Source organism: Sebastes fasciatus, chromosome 4, assembly GCF_043250625.1.
Source record: "Sebastes fasciatus isolate fSebFas1 chromosome 4, fSebFas1.pri, whole genome shotgun sequence".
Classification (NCBI taxonomy): Eukaryota; Metazoa; Chordata; class Actinopteri; order Perciformes; family Sebastidae; genus Sebastes; species Sebastes fasciatus.
The window spans coordinates 7,453,937-7,477,323 of record NC_133798.1 but is presented as its reverse complement, the minus strand read 5'-3'; the positions used below and the strand labels follow the sequence as shown (position 1 = coordinate 7,477,323).

General features: G+C 39.3%; 3 protein-coding genes across 3 annotated transcripts; 2 read left to right on the top strand and 1 right to left on the bottom strand.

Annotated features, from left to right (window-relative positions):
* The first annotated feature begins 322 nt into the window (after positions 1–322).
* On the top strand, positions 323–4,732 carry etfbkmt (electron transfer flavoprotein subunit beta lysine methyltransferase). The gene is made up of 3 exons (XM_074631758.1): positions 323–772; positions 1,399–1,529; positions 3,246–4,732. The coding sequence occupies exons 1-3, from the start codon at positions 489–491 to the stop codon at positions 3,593–3,595; spliced, it is 765 nt and encodes a 254-aa protein (XP_074487859.1). The 5' UTR covers positions 323–488; the 3' UTR covers positions 3,596–4,732.
* Positions 4,733–4,991: 259 nt separating this feature from the next.
* On the bottom strand, positions 4,992–8,863 carry chtf8 (CTF8, chromosome transmission fidelity factor 8 homolog (S. cerevisiae)). Its single transcript, XM_074631759.1, has 3 exons — positions 8,708–8,863; positions 7,898–8,021; positions 4,992–5,991 (listed from the first exon to the last, which is right to left on the bottom strand). The coding sequence occupies exons 1-3, from the start codon at positions 8,725–8,727 to the stop codon at positions 5,707–5,709; spliced, it is 429 nt and encodes a 142-aa protein (XP_074487860.1). The 5' UTR covers positions 8,728–8,863; the 3' UTR covers positions 4,992–5,706.
* A 92-nt stretch (positions 8,864–8,955) lies between these two features.
* Positions 8,956–22,822, top strand: utp4 (UTP4 small subunit processome component). Its single transcript, XM_074631757.1, has 17 exons — positions 8,956–9,099; positions 9,263–9,426; positions 11,222–11,410; positions 11,567–11,651; positions 11,979–12,068; positions 13,781–13,992; positions 14,099–14,270; positions 16,262–16,353; positions 16,697–16,793; positions 16,992–17,056; positions 17,997–18,113; positions 18,442–18,598; positions 19,991–20,097; positions 20,180–20,275; positions 20,437–20,622; positions 21,383–21,493; positions 22,567–22,822. Exons 2-17 carry the CDS (start codon positions 9,268–9,270, stop codon positions 22,681–22,683), a joined length of 2,052 nt encoding a protein of 683 aa, XP_074487858.1. The 5' UTR covers positions 8,956–9,099; positions 9,263–9,267; the 3' UTR covers positions 22,684–22,822.
* Positions 22,823–23,387: the final 565 nt, after the last annotated feature.

The following is a 23,387-nucleotide window of genomic DNA, read 5'->3' as shown; positions in this document are numbered from 1 at the left end:
ATAGAAAAAAATAATAAAAAAGAGTAAAATATGTTTAATTAAATAATCAATTTAAAAAATTTGAAATGTGCATTAATATTACTATATTACGCCTATTCTAGCCTGCTGTGTGTAATACTGTTAATCATTTAATAGAATAGCTGAAAAAGAAGAAAAATGTTAAACAGATATAGGTTATTTATTATTATACAAGGTAAGGCTATACTTAATTGCCCCACGGGGAAATGTGTCTTGGGCTCACACAACACACTGTGTAATGTACATTTCGATGATAAAACACATAACGTTACTGTGTAGGAACCTTTTGGGGGCGGAACCTTAGATCGTGTGTGTCGTTTCCAGGAGGTCAACGGAACTTCTGTCCGACACTATTTTGCATCCGTGTGGAAACAACATAGCCAGCTGATAGATAGTCCTCAGTTTGAGCTGCTGTTTGGGGATTTAACACGTGTATTATCTTTTATCTGTCAATCAATAGGTTTCTGATCATGTTGGGGCTTTTAACGCCCCAGACTCTTCGTGTTAAAGTATTGATCAAAGCTTTCAGACAGACAAACAGACCCAGATGTTCCTCAGCCAGCTGTCGGTCTGAGTACATCCGCAGCTTTATCTCAGAGAACACAGAGGTGGTAGGAGAGCAGAGTCTGACCCCGGAGGTCAAACTGAGGCTGTTCACACCAAACTGCAGGTTCTGGAGAGAGAAACCAGACCTCTGGCCTTTTGAAGACCCCTACTGGGCCATCTACTGGCCAGGAGGACAGGCTCTCTCAAGGTAATGTCTTAGCCCCACAATAAACAACAGTTTGATGTGTGTCTGTTGCAGCTGCTAGAGTTCTTACAAAAACCCAAAGAAGTGATCACATCACTCCAGTACTTCAGTCCCTACACTGGCTCCCAGTAAGTCACAGATTTGACTTTAAAACACTACTGCTTGTTTACAAATCACTAAAGGGGGTAGGTACTAATTACCTCTCAGATGTGTTTCAGCAGTACAAACCTACTAGACCTCTAAGGTCACTGGGAAAAACCTATTAGTAGTACCCAAGGTCAGAAGGAAACATGTGTCAGGCTGCTTTTAGCTGCTACGCTGCTCAACTGTGGAACAAACTCCCAGATGAGATCAAACATGCACTTTCAAATGTGGACTCAAGACCAAACTGGTCTCAGACGCTTTTCTTAATTGATCAAATGCTGCACTTTACTGTCTTTTGATTGTTTTTTCTTTTTACTTATACTTTTATATTCTTTTATTCGTTTTTATCTTATGCACTTTGTGCTCTTTTATCTTGCTTTTATATATGTAAAGCACTTTGAATTGCCTTTGTGTAGGAAATGTGCTATATAAATAAACTTGCCTTGCCTTGTTAAGTCTCATCTAGTCTCATCACCTTTGTGCAGGTTTCTCCTGGATAACCCTGCAGTGTGTCGGGGTAAGACAGTCCTGGATCTGGGGAGCGGCTGTGGAGCCTCAGCCATCGCTGCAAAACTGTGTGGTGCTGCTCATGTAGTTGCCAATGACATTGACACTGGTATGCATCTATATTTAATTTGACTTTTCATCCAGTGTTATTTTTTCTAGTATCATTGTGTATAGGGATGCACCGATACCTATGCTCAGGGAATGAAATTAGCACCTGCCACATGCCAAATACAGGCTAAATGTTGGCTGAGGCAGGTAAAGATTTCAGGTTACCTGCCACCACAGCAGATATTTATTATTTATTTATTATTTTTAAAAAGCAATTCCTAAATCAAATGTAGTCATGGATTAAGGTTACATCATATATTCCATAAATCTACGGTCTGGCACCACTGACTCAGTGTTTACAATTCTAAAGCGTTCCTAGATTTCAGAAGTGGCAGACAAAAAAATGAGTGGCCAGTAGAAATGTTCAGTGACCTGCCACAGTGGCAGGTGAGGAAAAAGCTTAATTTCAGACCCTGCCTATGCTTGATCTGATATCGGGCCGATACCGACTCAAATAGCTGGATCGGATATCGGTGACAATGGTGCTATTTAACTCAATTCGGTTTATATGCTATATACATTATGTACTGGAATTTTGATTCCTGTTTAAATTTTGACCAATTTGTTGCTGCATTAAAAAGGTTTACACCTGAATTGTAATTCCTGTTAATTCTGAAGATCTCTTACCGAGTTAGTGGTGCACAATCCACCATCCCAATAATATAGACCAATTCAATAAAATGTATATCTATGTATTTATTGGTCACATTTTGTTTCACAAAGTTAGTAAAGCAATATTTAAGTCAAGCCTGAAGTTGCCTTACACATAAAGGAATGATGCCAGTCACTTCCACACTGTGAGGCATACAGTTTATTAATTAAACACTCCGATCGGTACTCGGTATGGGCCGATACCCAAAGCCCAGGTATCGGTATCGGGACTAAAAAAGTCGTATCAGTGCATCCCTAATTTTGTACCTTGAAGTCAGATTTTTTACTCCCAAACATTTTAGTATATAGACAACATCAATAAATACAGACATCCACTAAATACAAAGACACGCTGACTACACTGTCATGAGGACCGGTTGCAAAAATGTGCTGTTGGTCCCCTGGGTCAGTCATTGATATTTTAACAACATAGTGTCAAAGTACAAAACGTAAAACTGAGTGTCTGTTATTGTACATTAAACACAAATGTACAGTAACACATTTCAGATGATTAGCGTAAACATAATGCTTGAAGTCAAACTTTTGTGGTAGATACAAAGCAGAATATTTGAATTAAAGTAAGCAAACTGAAGTGAAGTGTTGTCACAGTCATCATTGTGTCTTGTGTGAATACACATGATTTGCTGTGCACATAGTAATACAGCATAATCTAATAAATAAAATGAAAGTTGTAAGGTCTTTCTTACAGTAAATCATTTCAAATACTGACTTCTGCCCAATTACATATTGTCTTGTTGCTGTTTGTATAATCACAGCACACTGTTTTGATGAGAATTGTTTCATTTGATAGCATTTTTTGATAGACTATTTTATTTTGAAAGGCTACAGTGATTCAAATTCAATGATGAACATATGCAATGTTTTGATTTAGATTTTTTCATTTTTTGTATGATATGATATTTTGTTAAGAGCTTTCGAAATTTAATCTTTGTTGTCAAAATTGAGCTAACGCAGTTGTAAAATACTGTAATATGATACCCGGAGTCTGGTCAGTCGGTGCAATAGAAGGTAAAGCACAAAAGGCAATCTGCTGTTTGTGTTACAGTTGCAGCCGTTGCGACCCAAATGAACTGTGAGCTGAACGGTCTGGAACCGCCTGTTTGTCAGACTAACAACATGATTGGTTCACAACCCCAGGGCTTCGACCTGATCCTCCTGGGTGACATGTTCTACGACGAGGCCCTCGCAACCAGCCTTCACGGCTGGCTGGACCGCTGCATCAAAACCCACGGCACCACAGTCCTGATCGGAGATCCCGGAAGAGCTCAGTTTGAGGAACACGGCATCCGACGACTCCTGCGTCAGCTGGCTCAGTTTGAGCTGCCCGAGTCTGTCAGAGAGGAGAACTACGGTCTGACCTGCAGCAGTGTTTGGAGCTACCGTCCTGAGCTCTGAGGACCTGAGAGGATACAACGTGCTGTCGCAAGGACTGTGTGAGGTGTGATGTGATTACTTTGTAGCTATTTTATAGACTCAAGGTCACTCAGTTGTCACTTGTTGCCTTACCGAAAACTATCTTCTGATATGTTTTTAATACCAAGGATGCCATTTTTTTTTTTTAAACTTACACAAGGAATATTGAAGTGCAGTGTTGACATTTAGATTATTTGGAGCAAAATCATGCGACGAGTCCACTAAGCCCCACACCTCTTGCTCACAAAAACAAAACAAAGTCTTGGAATAAGTGGCAGATATGGAGCCCCCATATGTTCAATATTCCACAGATTAATTATGAAACAAAGAATCTCATCATTGAATTATGTTTTTTTTATTATTGACTTTGGGGCTCCATAGAGTTTGGTTTTGTGGGACACTAATTATTTAATATAAATCTTCAGCCTTGTTCTATAATAGGCGAGTTGTGCAACATTTCTTATCATGCAACATTTGATCTCTGACTCAGAGCCCTGAGGCATTAGTAACTGTCTCATCTGTAAGTGGAACTGAAACCAGTGGGACTGCAGAGTCCTCTTCAATAGAGAGCAATACTGAGGTGACAAATTGATCATTAGGAGAAACATTATGAATTGACATTACAGAAACACGGTGTAAATGTCTCACTAGATGCCGATCACTCCCATATATTTTATAAATGTCCCAAAATGGTACTGTTTTGGAAGGTGGTACACAACACAAGATATTGTTAATAGCTAGTAAGAAAGCTATCACAAGGAAATGGGGTAGAGTGGAACCCCCTACACACGAGCAGTGGATGGGGGTAGTAGAGGAGATATACATAATGGAGAAGCTGACATATCGTTTAAGACTTCAGGAAACACAGATGGAAGACAAGTGGGAGAAATGGACATTATTCAAAAATCAAAACAGCGACGAAGACGGCAGAAAGGACAACTGATTGAGTTGGAAATGACATGAGAATGTATGGAATAATGGAAGTGTAACTCCCAAACACGAGTCCTGTATGTATTGTTCCCTTTGTGTGTGGGTCTGACTGTGTACATGCCCATATGTTGTTGATATGTGTATAACCTTGAAAAGCATCAATAAAAACTAAAGTGGAAAAAAACCAAACTCAACTTCAGACAAACAAAACAACTGGATTCTTTTCAAACTGATAATTCATCAAGTCAGTGTAGCTACATATCGGGGAATGAAACACAAATGAAATATATCCTAAACAATACCAAGATTGCAAAAAAACACCGCCGACTGCGGGAATACCTTCACTGTATATCTGCCTACCTCTATTGCGAGCGGTAAGATACCAGTTCTTACCTACTGTGTGTAAGTGTGAATCTAATCCAAAAGCTACAAATGACATGAGAAAATGTTCTAAAGTAGCCTAATGTGTTTTATTGATCATTAATACTGAATGTAGATTGTGAGGAGACAGAATTCAAAGTTTCAATTTGCTATAAGGACAATTTGACAAATGTGTACATTTGTGTTGTATGTATAGGCTCTTATCATTAAACCTGCAGTAGTACACTACAAGATGTTTCTGAGAACATTTGAGGAGAGAAATAGTCATTACAGTAACAGAATATTGATTCACATTTGATCAACGCTGCCTAGTTTGACCGTTTGATCGGAGTTCACGAGGGATTGACAGCTGGCTCTCGCAGACGGCAGCTGGACGGCAGACTCCAGATCAGCTCTGACTGCTTGTTTTCCTCCGGTCTGTGAAATCTTGCAGATGCCATTAGGAGCACCGGAGGGCAAAGGAGGAACATGATTTTTTTTCAGACTACCTGTCTCATGCACTACTGTCAGGATATACTTTTAAACTTTTTTTTTTTTTTTTTTAAATCATATTTGCTCCAACTTGCCTACTTCAGCTTTAAAGTCTCTCGTTTGAATCACTTCAGGACAGTTAAAGTTAGGCAGTATTGATCAATATGAGGTGTAGTATTGATCAATTTTACAACAGATGTATAATCAAACTTCATCCTGTCAGAGATGACACGAACTGAAGTACACTCCCAGTAAAGTTTGTCACCATCACATATACAAGAACTCTGACCCAGTGAGGAAACGCAGTCCCGTTACACCTTCTTGGGTACGTTGGTGATGATGGGTTTGGGGCGCGTCTTAAAGATCAGCTTCCGTTTGATGAGGGCAGTCACAGAGTAAGAAGTGGAGGTGGGTCCTTGCTGGTTCGTTTCCATAGGCACCTGTGTGACATCATCGTTGTTGTTGTCGTCGTTGTCATGGCTGCCAAGGCCGTCCTGCAAATGGCTGGAATGCTTGGTGAGGACAGCGAAGGGTTTCTCAAGTTTGACCTGCTTCCCATATAGAATATGATGTCCTACAATGAGCACTGGCACCCCCTGGTGGAAGGAGAAAGACAGACAGCGAAGTGAAATGAGACAGGGATGAAAGGATGAGAAAGCTTCTGCTGATAACCATTTAGAGCTAAAGCAACACAAGTACAACCTTTCTCCTACTAAAGTGTCTTGATACGGTGGGTCATGGAATTTGGTTGCCCAGCAAGGTTTTGAACACTCATTAATTACTAATCAGAGGCTCTACCGAACCTCTGCAGATATATTCACTCTGTGCCATGAGGTGGTAAAAACTACTTATTGAGCCTTGAAGACAAGAGTTGGCATCAAAGGAAGACCACTACAACTAACAATCATCTTCTTGATTAATACAACGGCAGAAAAAAGTGAAAATTGTACAAAACAATATTCAAGGTGAAGTTTTCAAATTGCTAGTTTTGTCCGATCAACGGTCCAAAACCTTAAAGATATTAATTTTACGATCACATGAGACAGAGAACTGTGGTAAATTCTCACAATAGAGAAGCTGGAACCAGAGTATTCAGCATTTTTGCTTGAAAAATTACAAAAAAAAATTGATTGGCTAATCGTCGTTTCAGCTTCAGGTGCCTTATATTTTGAGGTGGGCCATAAGAAAAGAAAGGAGAGTAAAGAAATTAATCAAAAAAAAAAAAAAATTGATCAAAAGCACTACATGAAATGCCATATATACATAAATGATAAAAACATGGGGAGATTCATTGGGTCACATAGAAAGCTTAGATCTTTATATCTGGTGTTTTTAATGCTGATAAAATAATCATCTCATACAGACAGTACTCCACTATACTCTATATTATACTAGAATAATAAGAGCAGCCATAAAACACTTTAAAAGCACAAAAAATACATTGAAAATTATAACTAAGTGAGGAAACTGCACCCAGTGTTAATTTCAGACCCTGCAACCAGCCGAGCTGGAGCCAGCCAGCCTTCGAGCAGCTGTCAATCACTCCGAACTCAAAATATTCTGTTCCTATATTGCTTATTTCTCACATAAAATATTTCCAGAAACATCATGTAGTGCACTGTTTAGCTGTAAAATGAGAAAGTTTGTGACCCGGCTACCATTTTGAAAACAGTCGAGCCAAAACCAAGTACCGCCCACTGGCCGGAGCACACTTTAGAATAAAAGATATATAAACTATTATAAAAATACATTCCTCTGGTCCTGAGTATTTATTAGTAACATTTATGTCATGATCTACAATCAAAAGTAATGTATCCATTCAACCCTGTTACTCTAACTTCAACACATATCATCATATACCATATCATCTTTATTAAAATAATCTAAAATGATTTTTCTCAGCTCATGAAGGTTTAACCTATTGTGCTTTTAATAGTATGAATGATTATATGCATAATGTATTTGAGCAAATATTTAAAAATAAATACTGAAATTAGTAAAAAAAACAACAGAAAAAAAACAAACGTGTGACTATTGAAAAGTCGGGTAGGATGGATTTAAAAAGCTGCTTAAATTGATATAAGTCAAGTCTGATTTTAAATTAAATGAGTATTCAATGTGAATGTGACTTTTTTTTAACTTGATGATAAAGGATTTATTAAACAACATTAATTTAAAATATACTTTTCAGGTTCAGGAGTATTGGTAACAAACATAGCACACAACAAATAAAACATCTCATAAAAAGTGGACCTTTGATACCTGAGCTGGACCGTTCAAATTACTTGATGGTTAATAAGCTGTTGTTTTTAAATACATAACAGAAAATGATACATTAAATGTTCACGTATGGGTCGATATTGAAAGCCCCAGGTATCTGTATGGGTATGGGGACTGATCAAGTCAGATAGGTGCATCCTTAGAACAAAATGAGCTAGTTGTGTTTGGTCATCTCATGTGTTTAGTTTAGCAGCAGTGTGTTGTTCAGTGTGTAGTTTTTACCTCTCTGGTGTAGACTAGGTCTCCCATCACGTCTCCTGCCAGACCAGAGTTGTGTCTGGAGATCACCTCACCCTGCAGCTCCACCAGCAGCCATTCTGGAGGACTGATGCCATCCACACTGCTTCTGCAGAAGCAGACACACACACACCAACACCATAAGATAAGATAAGATATTCCTTTATTAGTCCAGCAGTGGGGAAATTTGCAGTGAATAGCAGCAAAGGGGATAGTGCAAAAAACAAGATGCATCAGCTAACACAGTAAAAAAAGAACTAAACAAAGTGTAACAAAATATGAACCATTTAAATAGAAGGAAGTATACAAATATGAGCAGTATATACAGTATTGACAATAAACAGACTATTTACAAAATTGCACAAGTGCAAAATGATATTGCACAGTGAGAATGAATCAATCAATCAATGAAATTCCACCTGAAAATAATAGGTTATTGTCAGTTTTTTGGTGTGTAAGTGGAATGACCATGACCATGACCAACACCCACTAAACACACCTACCTGACAAGACTTCATATTATTACAATGCCTAAACTGGAGGAGATCCCCATTCCCAGAGCTCTATACCAAGAGAGTCACACTCAAACATTAGCTTCCAACATGTGGTCTATACTGCCTATACTGATGTAATTCCTCTTATCTTAATATCTTATTCACTGAAACATACTGTGCTATATATATATATATATATATATATATATATATGTATATATACTGGGGACGTCCTCCACATATTAACTTGAAGTAACGTTAGCCTGCCTATAAATCGGTAGAAATACAAACGTGACCTTACCTTACTACTATCTGAACCATTATTCAGACGCTTTCACATTCAACTGATCCCAACCATGCCAACACAGTGTGTTTATGTTCCCTAGTATTTCCCGCCAGCTGTGCGTGGCTGGTGGCTAGAAGGGAACCAGCAAACTGTGGAAAGTATCGCGAGATTATCAAAATTGGCATTGACCTCCAACGGTTCGGGCAGCTAATCTCGCGAGAGTTCTTGCAGGTTTTTGCAGCTCATTTTGCTGCTCCTTTCGTGACGCGACCCCGTGCGTGCTGTCAGCGTGATGACGTATTTCCGTTTCTTCTCCCTGTTTGGGGAGATTCGTTTCCGGTTCAAAGGTCCTCAACGTGGCTGCTGATGTTTTCCAGCGTGTTGAGTTGATATCAGAGAAACAGCCGGTAAACAATGCTTTATAATGACGTTACTGTTGAACTGAAGTTAACTGATAGTTGTTATTTTGTGTGAGGGTTCTGGTTTAGCTAACGGACATCAGGTTTAAAGCTTTAATCATGTAATCAGCAGCTTTACTCATCATGTGCCTGTTTGTGTTGTTCTGAATAGTGACCATGGCTGAGTTCAAGGTGCACCGGGTCCGCTTCTTCGACTACATGCCCGCTGCTATCCGGACTATGGCGTTCAACAGCCGGACTGAGCGGCTGGCTGTGGTCCGGGCTGACGGAGCTCTGGAGGTCTTCAACTTCTCTGACAACTACTACCAAGAAAAGGTGAGTTCACACCTTAGAGGAAGTCCAGATCACCATCTGCTCAAATCCACACTCTGTATTATAGTTTATTTATTTTTGTTTATTTGTTTTGCACAATTTAAGACTATACAACATAACAAAATAAATAAATGAATAATATACAGTGGAGGAAGAGGCAAACAAAACCACTGGGCTTATCTGAAGCCTCCACCTAGAGACAAGATTAATATAAAGAAATAATATGACTACATAATAGTGAAAACAAAACAACAATAACAATACAGTAAATATATATATGTGTGTGTGTGTGTGTGTGTGTGTGTGTGTGTGTGTGTGTGTGTGTGTGTGTGCGTGTGCGCGCGCACACGCGCGCGTGGTGTTTGTGAGGAGGATATTGATTTAAATATCTATAAAGACTTCTGGGCAATCGTAACCAAACAACATATAAACGACTGAACATGTCCATGCGTAGTTTGTGGTTGAAGGAAGCTTTGGTAATGAACTTTTAAAGACATTCAAACTGCTGTAGTGTGTGTACATATGTATATGCTTTATTAAAGAGGGCTCCTTAGTGCTGAAATCTCAAGTCACATTCTCCTTTCCATGCACCTTTTTTCACGGATATGTGTGCAAGGTCCTTTATTTGTCATAATATGTCGATTCCAGCAATGAAAATCTTTGGTCTCAGGTTCCTTCAACAATGCTCATTAAATATGTTTTTATATAAAAGGGGAAATCACACAAGTAAAAGCAAAATGATAATCTAAGGCATTAAATAGGGCAGTTAAAATGAATATAACCACAAGTAAATATAAATTGTAATATCAATTTGTAAATTGTAATTTAGTTGATGACAGTATTTCAGATGGGTAAACAGGATGTAGTATGTATATGCATGATGAGAAGTCATAATAATATATAATGTGTACATACAATATAAATCCTACACACTGTACACACCGTATATGGTAACATTTTATAAAAAACATCATTTGTAAATGGTAAATTGTTAGTTAAACTCAGTTAATAGTTATTTTACAAACAATGAAATGATAATTAATAATGCTTACTAATTATTAGTAATGCTATGATTTCTGTTATTTCATTATTAGTTTGTATAATATGAAATAATTAGTTTATGAAGTATATGTTGTATCATAGCTGATAACAATCACATTCTGATTACATTAGTAAAGTATGTATTAACAGTTTATTGTTGCACACGTTGTAACATTTTATATACCATATTAAGTATTTGTTAATAATGACCGAATGACTTGTAAACCTTTTAAGATATCATTTGTAAAACATCTATAAACATTACATAGATAGATGGACCAGAAACCAATTATTAACCATTGATAAACTAACTAATCTAAATAATGTTTATAGATGCGTTACAAAGCATTTATTAATCATTTAACAAGATGTTCTAATCATCAGTTGTAACTTTATAATAGCCATCCAAATAATGTTTATAGACAGTTTACAAATAAATATCTATCTATGTGTTTATAGATGTTTTACAAAAAAATATCTATGTATGTGTTTATAGATGTTTTACAAACAATTCCTTAAAGGTTTACAAATAATTTCAAATAATCATTAACAAATACTTGGTTATTATAAAGTGTTACAGAGAGCTGCATAAAACTGGAGTCAAATTCCATGTATGCATGTACTTGGAAAAATAAATCAGATTCTGATGGACAAAGAAGCACTGAACTAAAGTATTGCATGTGTTTGACGCTAGAAGGCAACTGGAGGTAAGATGTGCAGGTATAACCTCCAGTCCTGTTTTGATTTTGATGCACAGGTCATCCCAGGACAGGACGGCAGTGCTGTCGAGGCTCTGTGTTGGGTGGGCCAGCGTCTGTTCAGTGCTGGTTTGAATGGAGAGATCACGGAGTATGACCTGGAGAACCTGAGGCCCAAGTACACAGTGGAGGCCTATGGAGGACCAATCTGGACCATCAGTGGCAACAGCCAGGGAACCCTGCTAGCGGTCAGTCATGACCTTGTTGATATTAGATTTCCTCTACGCTTGATGCTAAAATTCTTCGGCCCAGGCTAATGTTTTTCCTTGGTTGGAATTGAAGCGACGAGCCTCATCCAGCCGTTAAGCTTTGATTATTAACTAAAGTGATGTTTTCCTTGTTAGGTCGGATGTGAGGACGGGACAGTAAAGATGTTTGAAATACTGGAGGAGAGGATTCAGTTTCAAAGAAACCTCGACAGGCAAAAAGGTAAGAGAACAAGCTGATTCAGAGGTATTTCTGCTTTTCAACTGGCAGTTATATCCATAAATCCATATTCATACATGTGCTTACATAATGAATGGCAAATGAGTAAACATGAACAAACATTTTGATCTAGAAATAAGATTTGCTCATGCTCAGAGTGTAGGATGGCCAGTAGGGATCACTGGTGTGGTTTTAACTTTATGAAGTGAGAATTATCCATGTTTGTTTTCCTCCATGGATAGATGTGATTCATGGGGGATGAGTAACTTTTGAACCTGCCTGTGACTTTGTGACATTCAGTGTTTCATTTTGTCTTCTGGGATCTTCTAGGTCGTATTATATCTCTCTCCTGGCATCCCTCTGGTACACTGATTGCTGCTGGCATGATGGACATGATCAGAATCTTTGATGCTGAGACGGGTAAGTCGATACAACTCCATCCTGAACTTATTAGCATCAGTTACTATATTCAAATGGAACATCAGAAGATTACTTTTGTGTATGGCAACCCTATGTATTCTTTAAAGTTATAATATGCAACAATTTCCTAAAAAACTATGTATAAACTGATAGAAAATAATCCCCCTCAATCATCACTTATGCCCCACAAGAAGTGTGTGGTGGTGTCTGTTTCTGCTGAGACCCTGCAGCGCGCAGGGTGTGCAGCCCGTTCAGGTGGTCAAAAACCGCCGTTTTGTCACGCCCCTCGGCCTCTTACACCAAGGCACAAGCGTTGGGCTATACAATCGATGGGCACAAGTCCCCCTTTAGATGCTTTGCGGCCGTATTCGGCGGATGAGAACGGGTTTATTACCGCTGTGAGTTTCCCTGTCTCTCCTCTGCTCTGTCAGTTTGACCGAGGCACACACATCAGGCAGAGACGACAGTCTGCCTCTCGGCTGCATTCATTCAAACTCGGCAGCTTCCCGCAGGGTTGTACGGAGGCGTGCGGAGTTAGCTGTGTGTTTATTTGTGTTTTAGAACATTAACTACCATGAAACAATTAAACTTTAAACTGCGGTGTTGCATATTGTCCCTTTTTAAATGTCCCCTAATGATATGATTTTAACCTTTTATCATTAGCGGTTGGGCAGCTATACTTTCGGTCCCTCTTGTTTTTGTCAACATTCTTCGCCTTTGTCTTTGTCTTCCTTCTAAGAAATCTGCCTTCCCATGCATACAAATAAACCAAACTTTGCACATAGGTCCAGTGCTATGCTAAACTTCCTCAACTGGCTTTGAGAGACAATAGTCCTGATGGTTGCGCTACAGCAACCGTCCAAAGTTCAAACCTTTGAAAATTCATAACAAATCAGCCATACATGCTATAACTTTACAACTTCCAACAAAATGTAGCCCAGGTGTGCAGAAATGTTCATTTTAAACCTATCTCCTCCCACATTTTTTGCTCAATTGACACCAAACTTGCTGCATCTTCAGATTGTCCTCCACAAACCATTCAGGCAGATTTTTGAATTAACAAACACTGAGCCAACAGTGCATCAAAATGTTTTAGTGTAAACAGAACTGTAACAGAACTGCTGCAAAGTCCCACTAAATAAAGCTCCAATGTTCATGACAATAAACAACAACATGTTGAGGTCACGGTAGATGTAGGGTCATACATTTCAGAATTGTATCTCAAAGACTGTATTTTTGACAGTATTTTGAATTCTATCCTCATGTAAACCATTACAGTCAATGGAAATCAATCATTTTAAACATCACTTTGTCACTTATGGATCAATCAATCTTTATTAAAATGAATTACAGACATCTCTGTGTTGTCTACATGAAGGACGAATATTCTCAGAATTTTGTCTCAAACTGAATTTTTGACACTTGTTTGAAATCTGCTTTTACATGCACCGCATAGTGTGATGTCATAGTGTGAAGTGGTAGTTTCTCCAGGCTCACCAAGATACTGACTTGCCCCTTGGTGTCTGAGGTTGTGTGTTCAAGACTCTATCGAGGCAGAACTAACATGCTTATGTCTTAATGGATTAATGATGATGGACCTTCCTGTACTCCTCATTTGTCTTCCTCCTCCTTCCTCTTCCTCCTCAAAATGCCCGGCCCTGACCCACAGCTGCACAGCAGCTATAATTTTTGTTTGCTTTTGCGTATTTCAGGCCGTGCCACACACAGACTGCTGGTGGAGAGAGGCGTCGGAGCATCCAAGAGCAAAGAGGTGGTGGTTTGGAGTGTTGCCTTCCTGTCTGACCACACCATCATTAGCGGTGACTCTGCAGGAAAGGTCCAGATCTGGGATGGACTCACAGGAACTCTGGTCAGAACCCACCTGGTCACCAAGTGGGACGTTCTAGCTGTGTCTGTTACACAGGTAAGGGTGTAACCAAGAATTAGGACACATTACACGACTTCTGGGCTGGTTGTAGGTACACGTCCCCAGAGAATCAGTGACGTTAAACTTTCAAATGATTTAACAGGATGAGAGCAGTCTGGTAGCTGGGACATCAGAGGGCACGGTCATCCAGTTTCAGTTCCTCTCCTCTACTGTTGACCGGCAGGATAAGGAATGGGTCCGGACTAGGACATTTAAAAACCACTCGCATGATGTGAGGGCACTCGCCCACACCGAAACTGCCGTGGTCTCTGGAGGTCAGTGTTAAATCTGCTGTTGGTGTTTGATTGATCTATACAGTATATTTTGTGATCACGTTTTAAATTGAAATGGAATGTAAACAGTAAAGGGATGAAGTTACAAGTTCATCAATCAAAGTAGGGAGGAAACAAAGCAAGTGAGCCCTCAAATCGTCTTTTCTATAAATCAAGTAAGATCTACAAAATACAAGAGATCACACCCCCCCCATCTTATTTCTGATGAGGTCTAAACTGAAACTCAACTATTGGATGGATTGCCATAACATTTTGTACAGGCATTCATGTCCCCCTCAGGATAAATGATAATAAATTAGGAGGGATCTGCTGCCATTTCGGCAACCCACTGCGTCATCACCATTCATATCTATACAACCAGTGTGTTTATGATTAAAGTAGAAGTACTCAGATCTTTTACTTAAGGAGTTCATTTTAAAAACACAACATAACACATATTATTCTGGAGGCTATGTAACATGACGGAGAGCATACTGCAACTTCCTCACGGACGCGCATATTGCAAGGGTGCACTAGGAGACCACAAGGTGGCAGCGTTATCACAGTAAACAGTAACTGCCTGTCAGTGGCGATATGAATGGAGTAAATAAACATGCTGTTACTTTGGAATCTATTTTATGTAAGTTTATGTCCACCAGTTGCACTCACAAAATCAATCCGACCTGCCTGATGTCATCAGGAAGTATAGGTGCCGGGGACCGACTTCCAGCAACAAAAATGTAAAGAAACAATGACGTCGGAAGCAATGTGTATGATGCTGGCCGTCTTGTGTTTGGAAAAGCCTAAAATAAAGAAAGCTAGTTTTTCTGTCAGGACGTTGTGAGGCGTCTGTTGTTGTTCACTATGACACACCAATAAAATGATCAATTGTCACGCCCGACGCCCACTTTCGTTCGCGACACCATACATTTGTTGGGTCGCGCTGATATTGTGTGAACCTGGCATTAGTTGTGTTTACACTATACTCTAAAAAAGTGTTATTGATGACATTAATAGTGATATCCAATATTTAGAGCTATCAAAGTTCACGCGATAATTACGCATTAACGCAAATTTATTTGTAGGTTGTAGCGGGCTCACTTTTAAAGCTAGAGTGAAGATACTGGTATCATAAGAAACTAGAAAATAGTCATTCTAGCTTGTCGCGAAGAAGGCTAAATAACGCTCCAAACTTATGCTACATTTTGGCGAAGAAAAACTGGCATGGCCATTTTCAAAGGGGTCCCTTGACCTCTGACCTCCAGATATGTGAATGAAAATTGGTTCTATGGGTACCCACGAGTCTCCCCTTTACAGACATGCCCACTTTATGATAATCACATGCAGTTTTGGGGCAAGTCATAGTCGAGTCAGCACACTGACACACTGACAGCTGTTGTTGCCTGTTGGGCTGCAGTTTGCCATGTTATGATTTGAGCATATTGTTTATGCTAAATGCAGTACCTGTGAGGGTTTCTGGACAATATTTGTCATTGTTCTGTGTTAATTGATTTCCAAAAATAAATATATACATACATTTGTATAAATCAGCATATTTGCCCACTCCCATGTTAAGAGTATTACATACTTGACAAATCTCCCTTTATGGTACATTTAGAAAAGATAAAATGTGATTAACCATTGTGATTAATCGCAATTAAATATTTGTATCGATTGACAGTCCTACCAATATAATTTTAATGCAAAGGCATAGCCATGATTCCTCTTCTATGGCTGTGTTTAGACGCTGTGTGCAAAATCATGTCCTTGTCATTCATTTCAATGAAACCACTAGAGGGTTTCAGCAACAAAAAGTTGAACCTGGCTCAATCCGACATCCTGAATCAACACATAAACTAATCCAAATGTTCAAATCATGGGAAGATATTGTGCAATGAATTATTTCATAATTTCATCTAATTTCATTTCCATCTTAAATAGGAACTTGTAATGTAAAGAAGATGATGATGTTTTGATGTTTGTAATCCTGTCAGGTATGGACACCCAGCTGGTAGTGCGACCTCTGTTGGACAAGGTGGAGAAGAACACCCTGGAGTCAGCACTGCGCAAGATAGCTTTCCCACATGTCAGTACATATATATTTAGGAGAAAAATAAATCTCTCACCACCTCTCAAAATTGTTCTTAATGTGATAAATCTTTTATTGATATTTAAACATTATTATATAGGGGGTGGGGCTACAGATTGATAGGTCACACAATATAGTCGAATAATATCCATGCATTAATCAGCACAATATTAATATATATTAAAATGCTGTTTTGGCTTTGTTATTACGGGGTATTGATTTCAGCACAAGGCTGCAACATAACATCACGTGAATACTTTCTGCATGCACTGTAGAAGAGATAGATAGTTCATGACTGTTCCCATAGCGACCTGCTTACCTCTGTCTGTCTTCCATGTAGAGAAGCCTGGTTTGTTGTGCAAAGAAAGCAGGACTGCTGCTCTTCCAGTTCCCCGATCATTTAGAGCTGTGGAGACTAGGGGAGAGTGATGGACATGGTGAGTAAAACACACACACACACACACACACACACACACACATCCATTAATGCATTATAATGCAAGAAATGGCTAGCAGTAAAAGTGATGGCAGAAACTAAAGGGGATCTAATTAACAGGAAAAACAATAGTGAATATTAGTGTTTATCTGAAGAGTTATTATAGTGTAATAATTGTTTGTACTGTGTGTGATAACAGGAAAGCCTGGTGACAGTCTACCTGTGAAGAGGAAACCAGAGAAACTGATCCAGCTGAAGAGGAAGGTGTGTACTGTTTCTACTCTTTGTTTTACATTCAGAGAGAAACTGAGAAACCTCAGTGGAAGCTTAACTCTGCTGTAACTGTCTGTGTTAGACGGTTAAAACAGTTCAAAAGTTCAACCTTTTCTCAGTGATAACATGTCAATGTTGTGTTGTGAGCTTGTCCTGCTGCACCCAAGTGGCTAAAATCAGTTATTGCAACTTTAACCAAACCAAAACCTATATAGTATTTTATTTTTCATTCACATAATCTTTCTTTGACCTTAACAGCGTAGGTTTTTTTTGGGGGGGGGGTTTCACTCAACTTTAACCATATCTTAACCACACTGCCTTTGAGAGAATAATATCTATTTTTTTCTTTTAATGGAAGCACTTTATTAGGGTGAGTCTTTTACAGCAAGACCCCAGTAGGATGTCGTTAGACAAAGCCATATATACTTACATACTGGAGGGGTTTTAAAGGCCATTATTGATAGTTTTGTGGTTGACATGTTTAGTCAACATTGTGTATGTACTAATATCCATTTTCCCCATGAAGTGTGCTTGTTGCATTTTTTTTATGAGATGCTAAATCTTGTTCCAGATGTTGAAGGCAAGAAAAACTAATTTGTGAAAGCATGTTGATGCTCCCAGTCTTAAACTAGCAGTGACATTTGCTGTGGAACCTATTTGGTCACATGTTTACTGTGGTGTTTTGCAGTAGAGAGTAGTGCTGGACAAGACAAACTAATCTACTTTCCCACACTATTGACTTGTAAGGCTGTTTTACAGTATTACACCACAACAACAACCTCTTTCCTAGTCTTGTTCAAAATTACAGACAGACATCCAGCTCTCCAGGAGGTTGACCTCACTACCTTTGGCTGTTTTGTGCCTGTTTATTTAGTCTTTGAGTTGGAGGATATTGAAACAGAAAGCTGACTTTGTGTGCTGACCTCTACAGGGAGAGGATCACATCTGCTGCAGTGCTTTGTCTCCATGTGGAGGCTGGCTGGCATACTCTACCGTCACCAGTTTCCGTCTTTACAGATTACAGAACAACAACATCAGCATCGCCAAGGTGGGCTCATCAACACTGACACTGCTGCTCCCCTGTGCTACTCTCTGTGTTAGTCATTGTTCACACATTAACATTGTAATATGTATATGATATCTCTAACTGTAATGAACCGCCTGGGGGGGGTCTATTCCCTTTACAGAAAGACAGTAAACTTACCAGCTCACTTATTCCAAGTCTGTTCAGAGCATGAGCTAAATAAAAGTTCTGTAAACATTCAATACGAGTTTGATCAACGTGTTACACTCTAATAGACTTTGTATGTAGGTAATGAGGAATGAACCATGATGAAGCTCACCCCTTTCCGTCTCCTTCCTCATCCTCCCTCTAGGTGTCCAAACTACCTAAGGAGCTTCGCTCGGCCCACCAGCTCTGCTTCTCCTCTGACTCCTCCAAACTCTTTGCTTCCTCAAGCCATTCTTCAGTCACTGTTGTTGGCCTCAACCAGACAGAGTGCAAATACCTTCATACCCTCAAACCCAAGTCAGGTGAGTCCAGTCTGTAATATTGTAGAATTGTGAGCAGCACAGTCCACAGAGTCAAGAAATGTGATCATTTTTGTGGAAACCACGGTCACTTTACAGTAGCAGAATATCTGTGCAACTTATTTTTGTGGCTGTCAATCGATTAAAATAGTTGATCATGATTAATCACACATTTTTGTATCTGTCCAAAATGTACCTTAAAGGGAGATTTGTCAAGTATTTAATACTCTTATCAACATGGGAGTGGACAAATATGCTGCTTTATGCAAATGTATGTATATATCTATTATTGTAAATCAATTAACACAAAACAATGACAAATATTGTCCAGAAACCCTCACAGGTACTGCATTTAGCATAAAAAAATTTCCTCAAATCATAACATGGCAAACTGCAGCCCAACAGGCAACAACAGCTGTCAGTGTGCTGACTTCACTATGACTTGCCCTGAACTGCATGTGATTATCATAAAGTGGGCATGTCTGTAAAGGGGAGACTCGCTGGTACCCATAGAGCTAGGGCTGAGTATTGGCAAGAATCTGACGAAACGATACGTATCATATACAGGGGTTACGATTCAATATATTGCCATACTGTTGGTAAGGCGATATATTGCAATTTTTTAAAACCTAATTTTAAGAAAACAGTCATCGAATAAAGAACACACCACCATGTGCATACAATCTGAGTTTTTTTTAATGTAATCAGAACAGTGGGATCTGCATTTGCATTTATCACAGTTCCTGTAACATCAACATCATAGTGCTACTTTGAGTGGACACATCTCTTTTCAAATTAAATAAAGTATTGACTGAGTTGATCTTTGCGTGTTAACTATTATTTAAAAATCCATACAGGGTTTTTGAGAATTGATACAATATCACAAAACATAAAATATAATATCGCAATATTCAATTTTTTCAATATTTTCTCATCCCCCTACATAGAATCAATTTTTATTCACATATCTGGAGGTCAGAGGTCAAGGGACCCCTTTGAAAATGACAAAAAATGTGCGTGTTTAGAGCGTTATTTAGCCTCCTTTGCGACAAAGTATTATTATATGTTCTGGTTAGTTCAGTGGATTCATTAGGTATTCAATTCAATTTATTTTTACATAACGTCAAATCATTACAGAACTTATCTCGACACGCTTTTTATATAGAGCAGGTCCAGACCGTACTCTATAGTTTCTAGTTTCATATGATGCCAGTATCTCCACTCAAGCTTTAAAACTGAGCCCGCTATAACCTCTGAAAAATCAATTGCATTAACGCGTTATTATCACGTTAACTTTGACAGCCCTACTTAAAGTTAAAAGTTACACCACTTAACCTAGCATCCTGCAGCTTTCTAGTCTTCAGTGTCTAACCAGTCTTTGTGTGTGATGTGTAGGCTCCAGACAGCCAGTCCACCTGCTGTTTGCCAGCGAGGATGGCAAATGGCTCGCCACAGCAAACACACACTGTGAGATCCACGTCTACAACCTTGACAAGCTAAAGGTGAGTTTGAAGTCCATCCGTGCTATTTCTTGAATAAAGCCAAAGCAACAACAGTAAACCCCCAACATCTGTGTGTTTGCAGCTTCATTGTACAGTTCCAGTGTACAGCTCATGTCCCACTGCCATAGCCATCCACCCAACAACCAGCAACCTTGTTGTGGTCCATGCTGACCAGCAGGTAAACACAGCATCAGGTTTTGTTAGACTCTACCGTTAATCATGCTTTCCACAATAAAAGACAAGTTGAACATAAAGTTTCTCAAAGATAATATTGAGATGGACACACTATACAGGTCTAGTTACAGTGTGTGTTTTCTGTCGTGTGTGTGTGTGTTGCAGATCTTTGAGTACTCTCTGGTGCAGAAGGAGTACACAGACTGGAGTCGGAAGCTGCAGAAACAAGGACTGCACTCTCTGTGGCTGGAGAGAGACACGCCCGTCACCCACGTCACCTTTAATCCTAAAAATCCAGCTCACATCATACTGCACGACACGTTCATGTTCTGCATCATTGACCAGAGTCTGGTACGTTAAACCTGTCTGCCATGTCGACACAAAAGGAGCGATGACAATAGAGAGGCGAAGTTGTGAGATGAATCACACATATGATGTTCGGCAGTTTAAAGCATCATTTTGCAAGTCAGGAAAGTCTCAGTTTGTTGTAAAACCGGCCGTAATACGTCATTAGAAAGACGACACACCCAAATTTCCTATTGGGATGAACTCACACCAGCAACGGGTCTGATCAGTCTTTCGCTTCCCAGCTGTGTTATTTTAGCAGCTATTTTAGATTTAGTCTTAGTCTTAAGATGAAAATGCTTATTAGTTTTAGTCACTTTTTATTCATTTTTATCCTTCATAGTTTTAGTCGACGACAACTCAAAACGTTTTAGTCCAATTTTAGTCACCGAAAAGTCACTTTTTAGTCAAAATGTTTTCAATTTTGTCGGCTATTTTTTTTAAATGTAAAAATGTTTCATGTAAAGTTTTATCTTATAATTATCTGATGAAAAACACAGGTTGAATGATTAAGTTAATTTGAGTCCTCCTGACTCTTGGCACTCATTAATGATGCGTGGTTCAGTCGCACCCACCGGTCCGTTATGAGAGCCAATACCCCCCGCCCAACATGTAAAATATGTGTTACTCAAATGAAAGGGGCAGGACTATTGCTTTATCAGTGCCATGCCTGTTTCAGTTTTCTTCCTCTCAGTGAAAGAAGGATGGTGACGGGGGGTTAAATAATTCTCATGCTATATTTTTGTGTCTCTGTGTCCACATGCAGCCCCTCCCTGAAGCAAAGACTATGCTCTACAATCAGATGACACTGAGGAGTCTTCCTGAGCCAGAGAGGATCAAACACAGCCACGCCTTTAAGATATGCAAGAATTTCCAGGTACTTTCACTGCCTTGCCCGGCTTCTAAGTGGGGATTCCAACCAAAAACAGCACAGGGGGGGGGGGAGTTTGATCGAGTTAATGGTGTGATGATCCTCAAAGTCTCTGTCTGAGTAACGGATGAATGCCTTTTTAAAGCCTTATCAGATGTCAAAACACTGCACAACGGGTTGGAATACTCACAACACAATGGAGAATAGAATAGAATAGAAAATATAGCTTTGTTGTCATTGTACATGGTACAATGAAATTTGGAAGGCTTCTCCAGCTCAGTGCAGTTAAAAATAGATAGATCAAAAAACAGATTGCCAATCTGGAAAGTTATCATGACGTCAACTATTTTAACTTTCATTATAACAACTGCAAGGTAAACATCAGAAATGCGTCATTCACGTTGCAAAGTAATCTACCAGTAATGTGAGCTTGCCTGTGTTTGTTTGGCCAACGCAGTGCATTGTTAGATTATTGTCCTTATTGTTATTGTTGGTTTTATCTATTTCTTTGTTATTATACTGTTTGTCTCGCACCAACAAAGCCAAAGAAAATTCCTCATGTATACCCCTTACACCTGGCAATAAACACCTTTCTGATTCTGATTCTGATTCTGATGTTGTTTTGCATTGCAATACAGGTGTCAGGGACCACAGTACTCACTTCTTAATTTCATTATTATCCAAAGTTTTAGTGTAGATTTTCCTATGTGATCTAAATATTAGGGCTGGAGACAGTGAACGCAGCATCGTGGCTGCTACAGTAACTCTCTTGACGGTGAACCGGAGACAGTGAACGCAGCACCGTGGCTGCTACAGTAACTCTCCTGACGGTGAACTGGAGACAGTGAACGCAGCACCGTGGCTGCTACAGTAACTCTCATGACGGTGAACCGGAAACAGTGAACGCAGCATTTATTGATTTCTGTCGGGATGTAATGAGAATTTCGACAAAACAAATACAAATATTTGTGAAGAGCCCTACCAACCCTAGCTTTAACTGAACTGATAATGATTTTTTAATTTAATTTTTCCATTAATCTTACAGATGTTTTTTGTTCTCCTGATATTCTGTCCCACAGCACCTCCTGTGTGTGAGTCTCTTGGATGACCATTCTCTGGTCGTAGTGGAGCGCCCCCTGCTGGACATCATGTCTCAGCTGCCTCCACCTGTCCGGCAGAAGAAGTTTGCTACATAAAGGAAGTGAATGCATCTCAGCCCAGATGTTCATGGATTGTTACTCCTACATCTAAATTCATTTTCAACCAGTGTTCATGTGTCACCACTTTGTAAAAAAAATGCTTTGATAAAGTAATAAATGGAACAATTTACTGTTATTGTTGTTTGACTGAGAAGTGTATTGAATTTATTTGATAGAATTACTTATTTATATTTTTGTTCTTTTTTTATATGTATATACATATTGCATCATAAGTACAGACTGTATTCACATGGATTGAAACCATAGACTGTATATAAAGACGGCTCGACGGCTCCCCAAAAGTGAAGCCAAAACATCTGTTATCTTGATAGCTACGCTTTCATTACTGTAAAAAGAGGAGAAAAAAGGCGCTGACGTTGGGGAATCAGCTCGTGGCTCTGCTTCAACTGTGAGAGAGCCTGTGGACGGACGAACAAAATTTCGGACATGTCAAAAATTCACCCGATCGTCCGACAGCCAGTCGGGAGGAGTTAATCGGTCCTCGGTCCCCCACGGCAACGACGCTCGACCAAGCTGAAATTCGATCCGACTCTAAAATGAGTCGTTCGGCTCAAAATTCGTGCCAGAAACTGGCTAAAATCGTATGCTTCCATGCAGGTTATGAGATATCACTGATTGGGTTGAGTATGAAAATGATGTGAATCATGTGCTATGGCCTTCACAGTCACCAGATCGCAAAC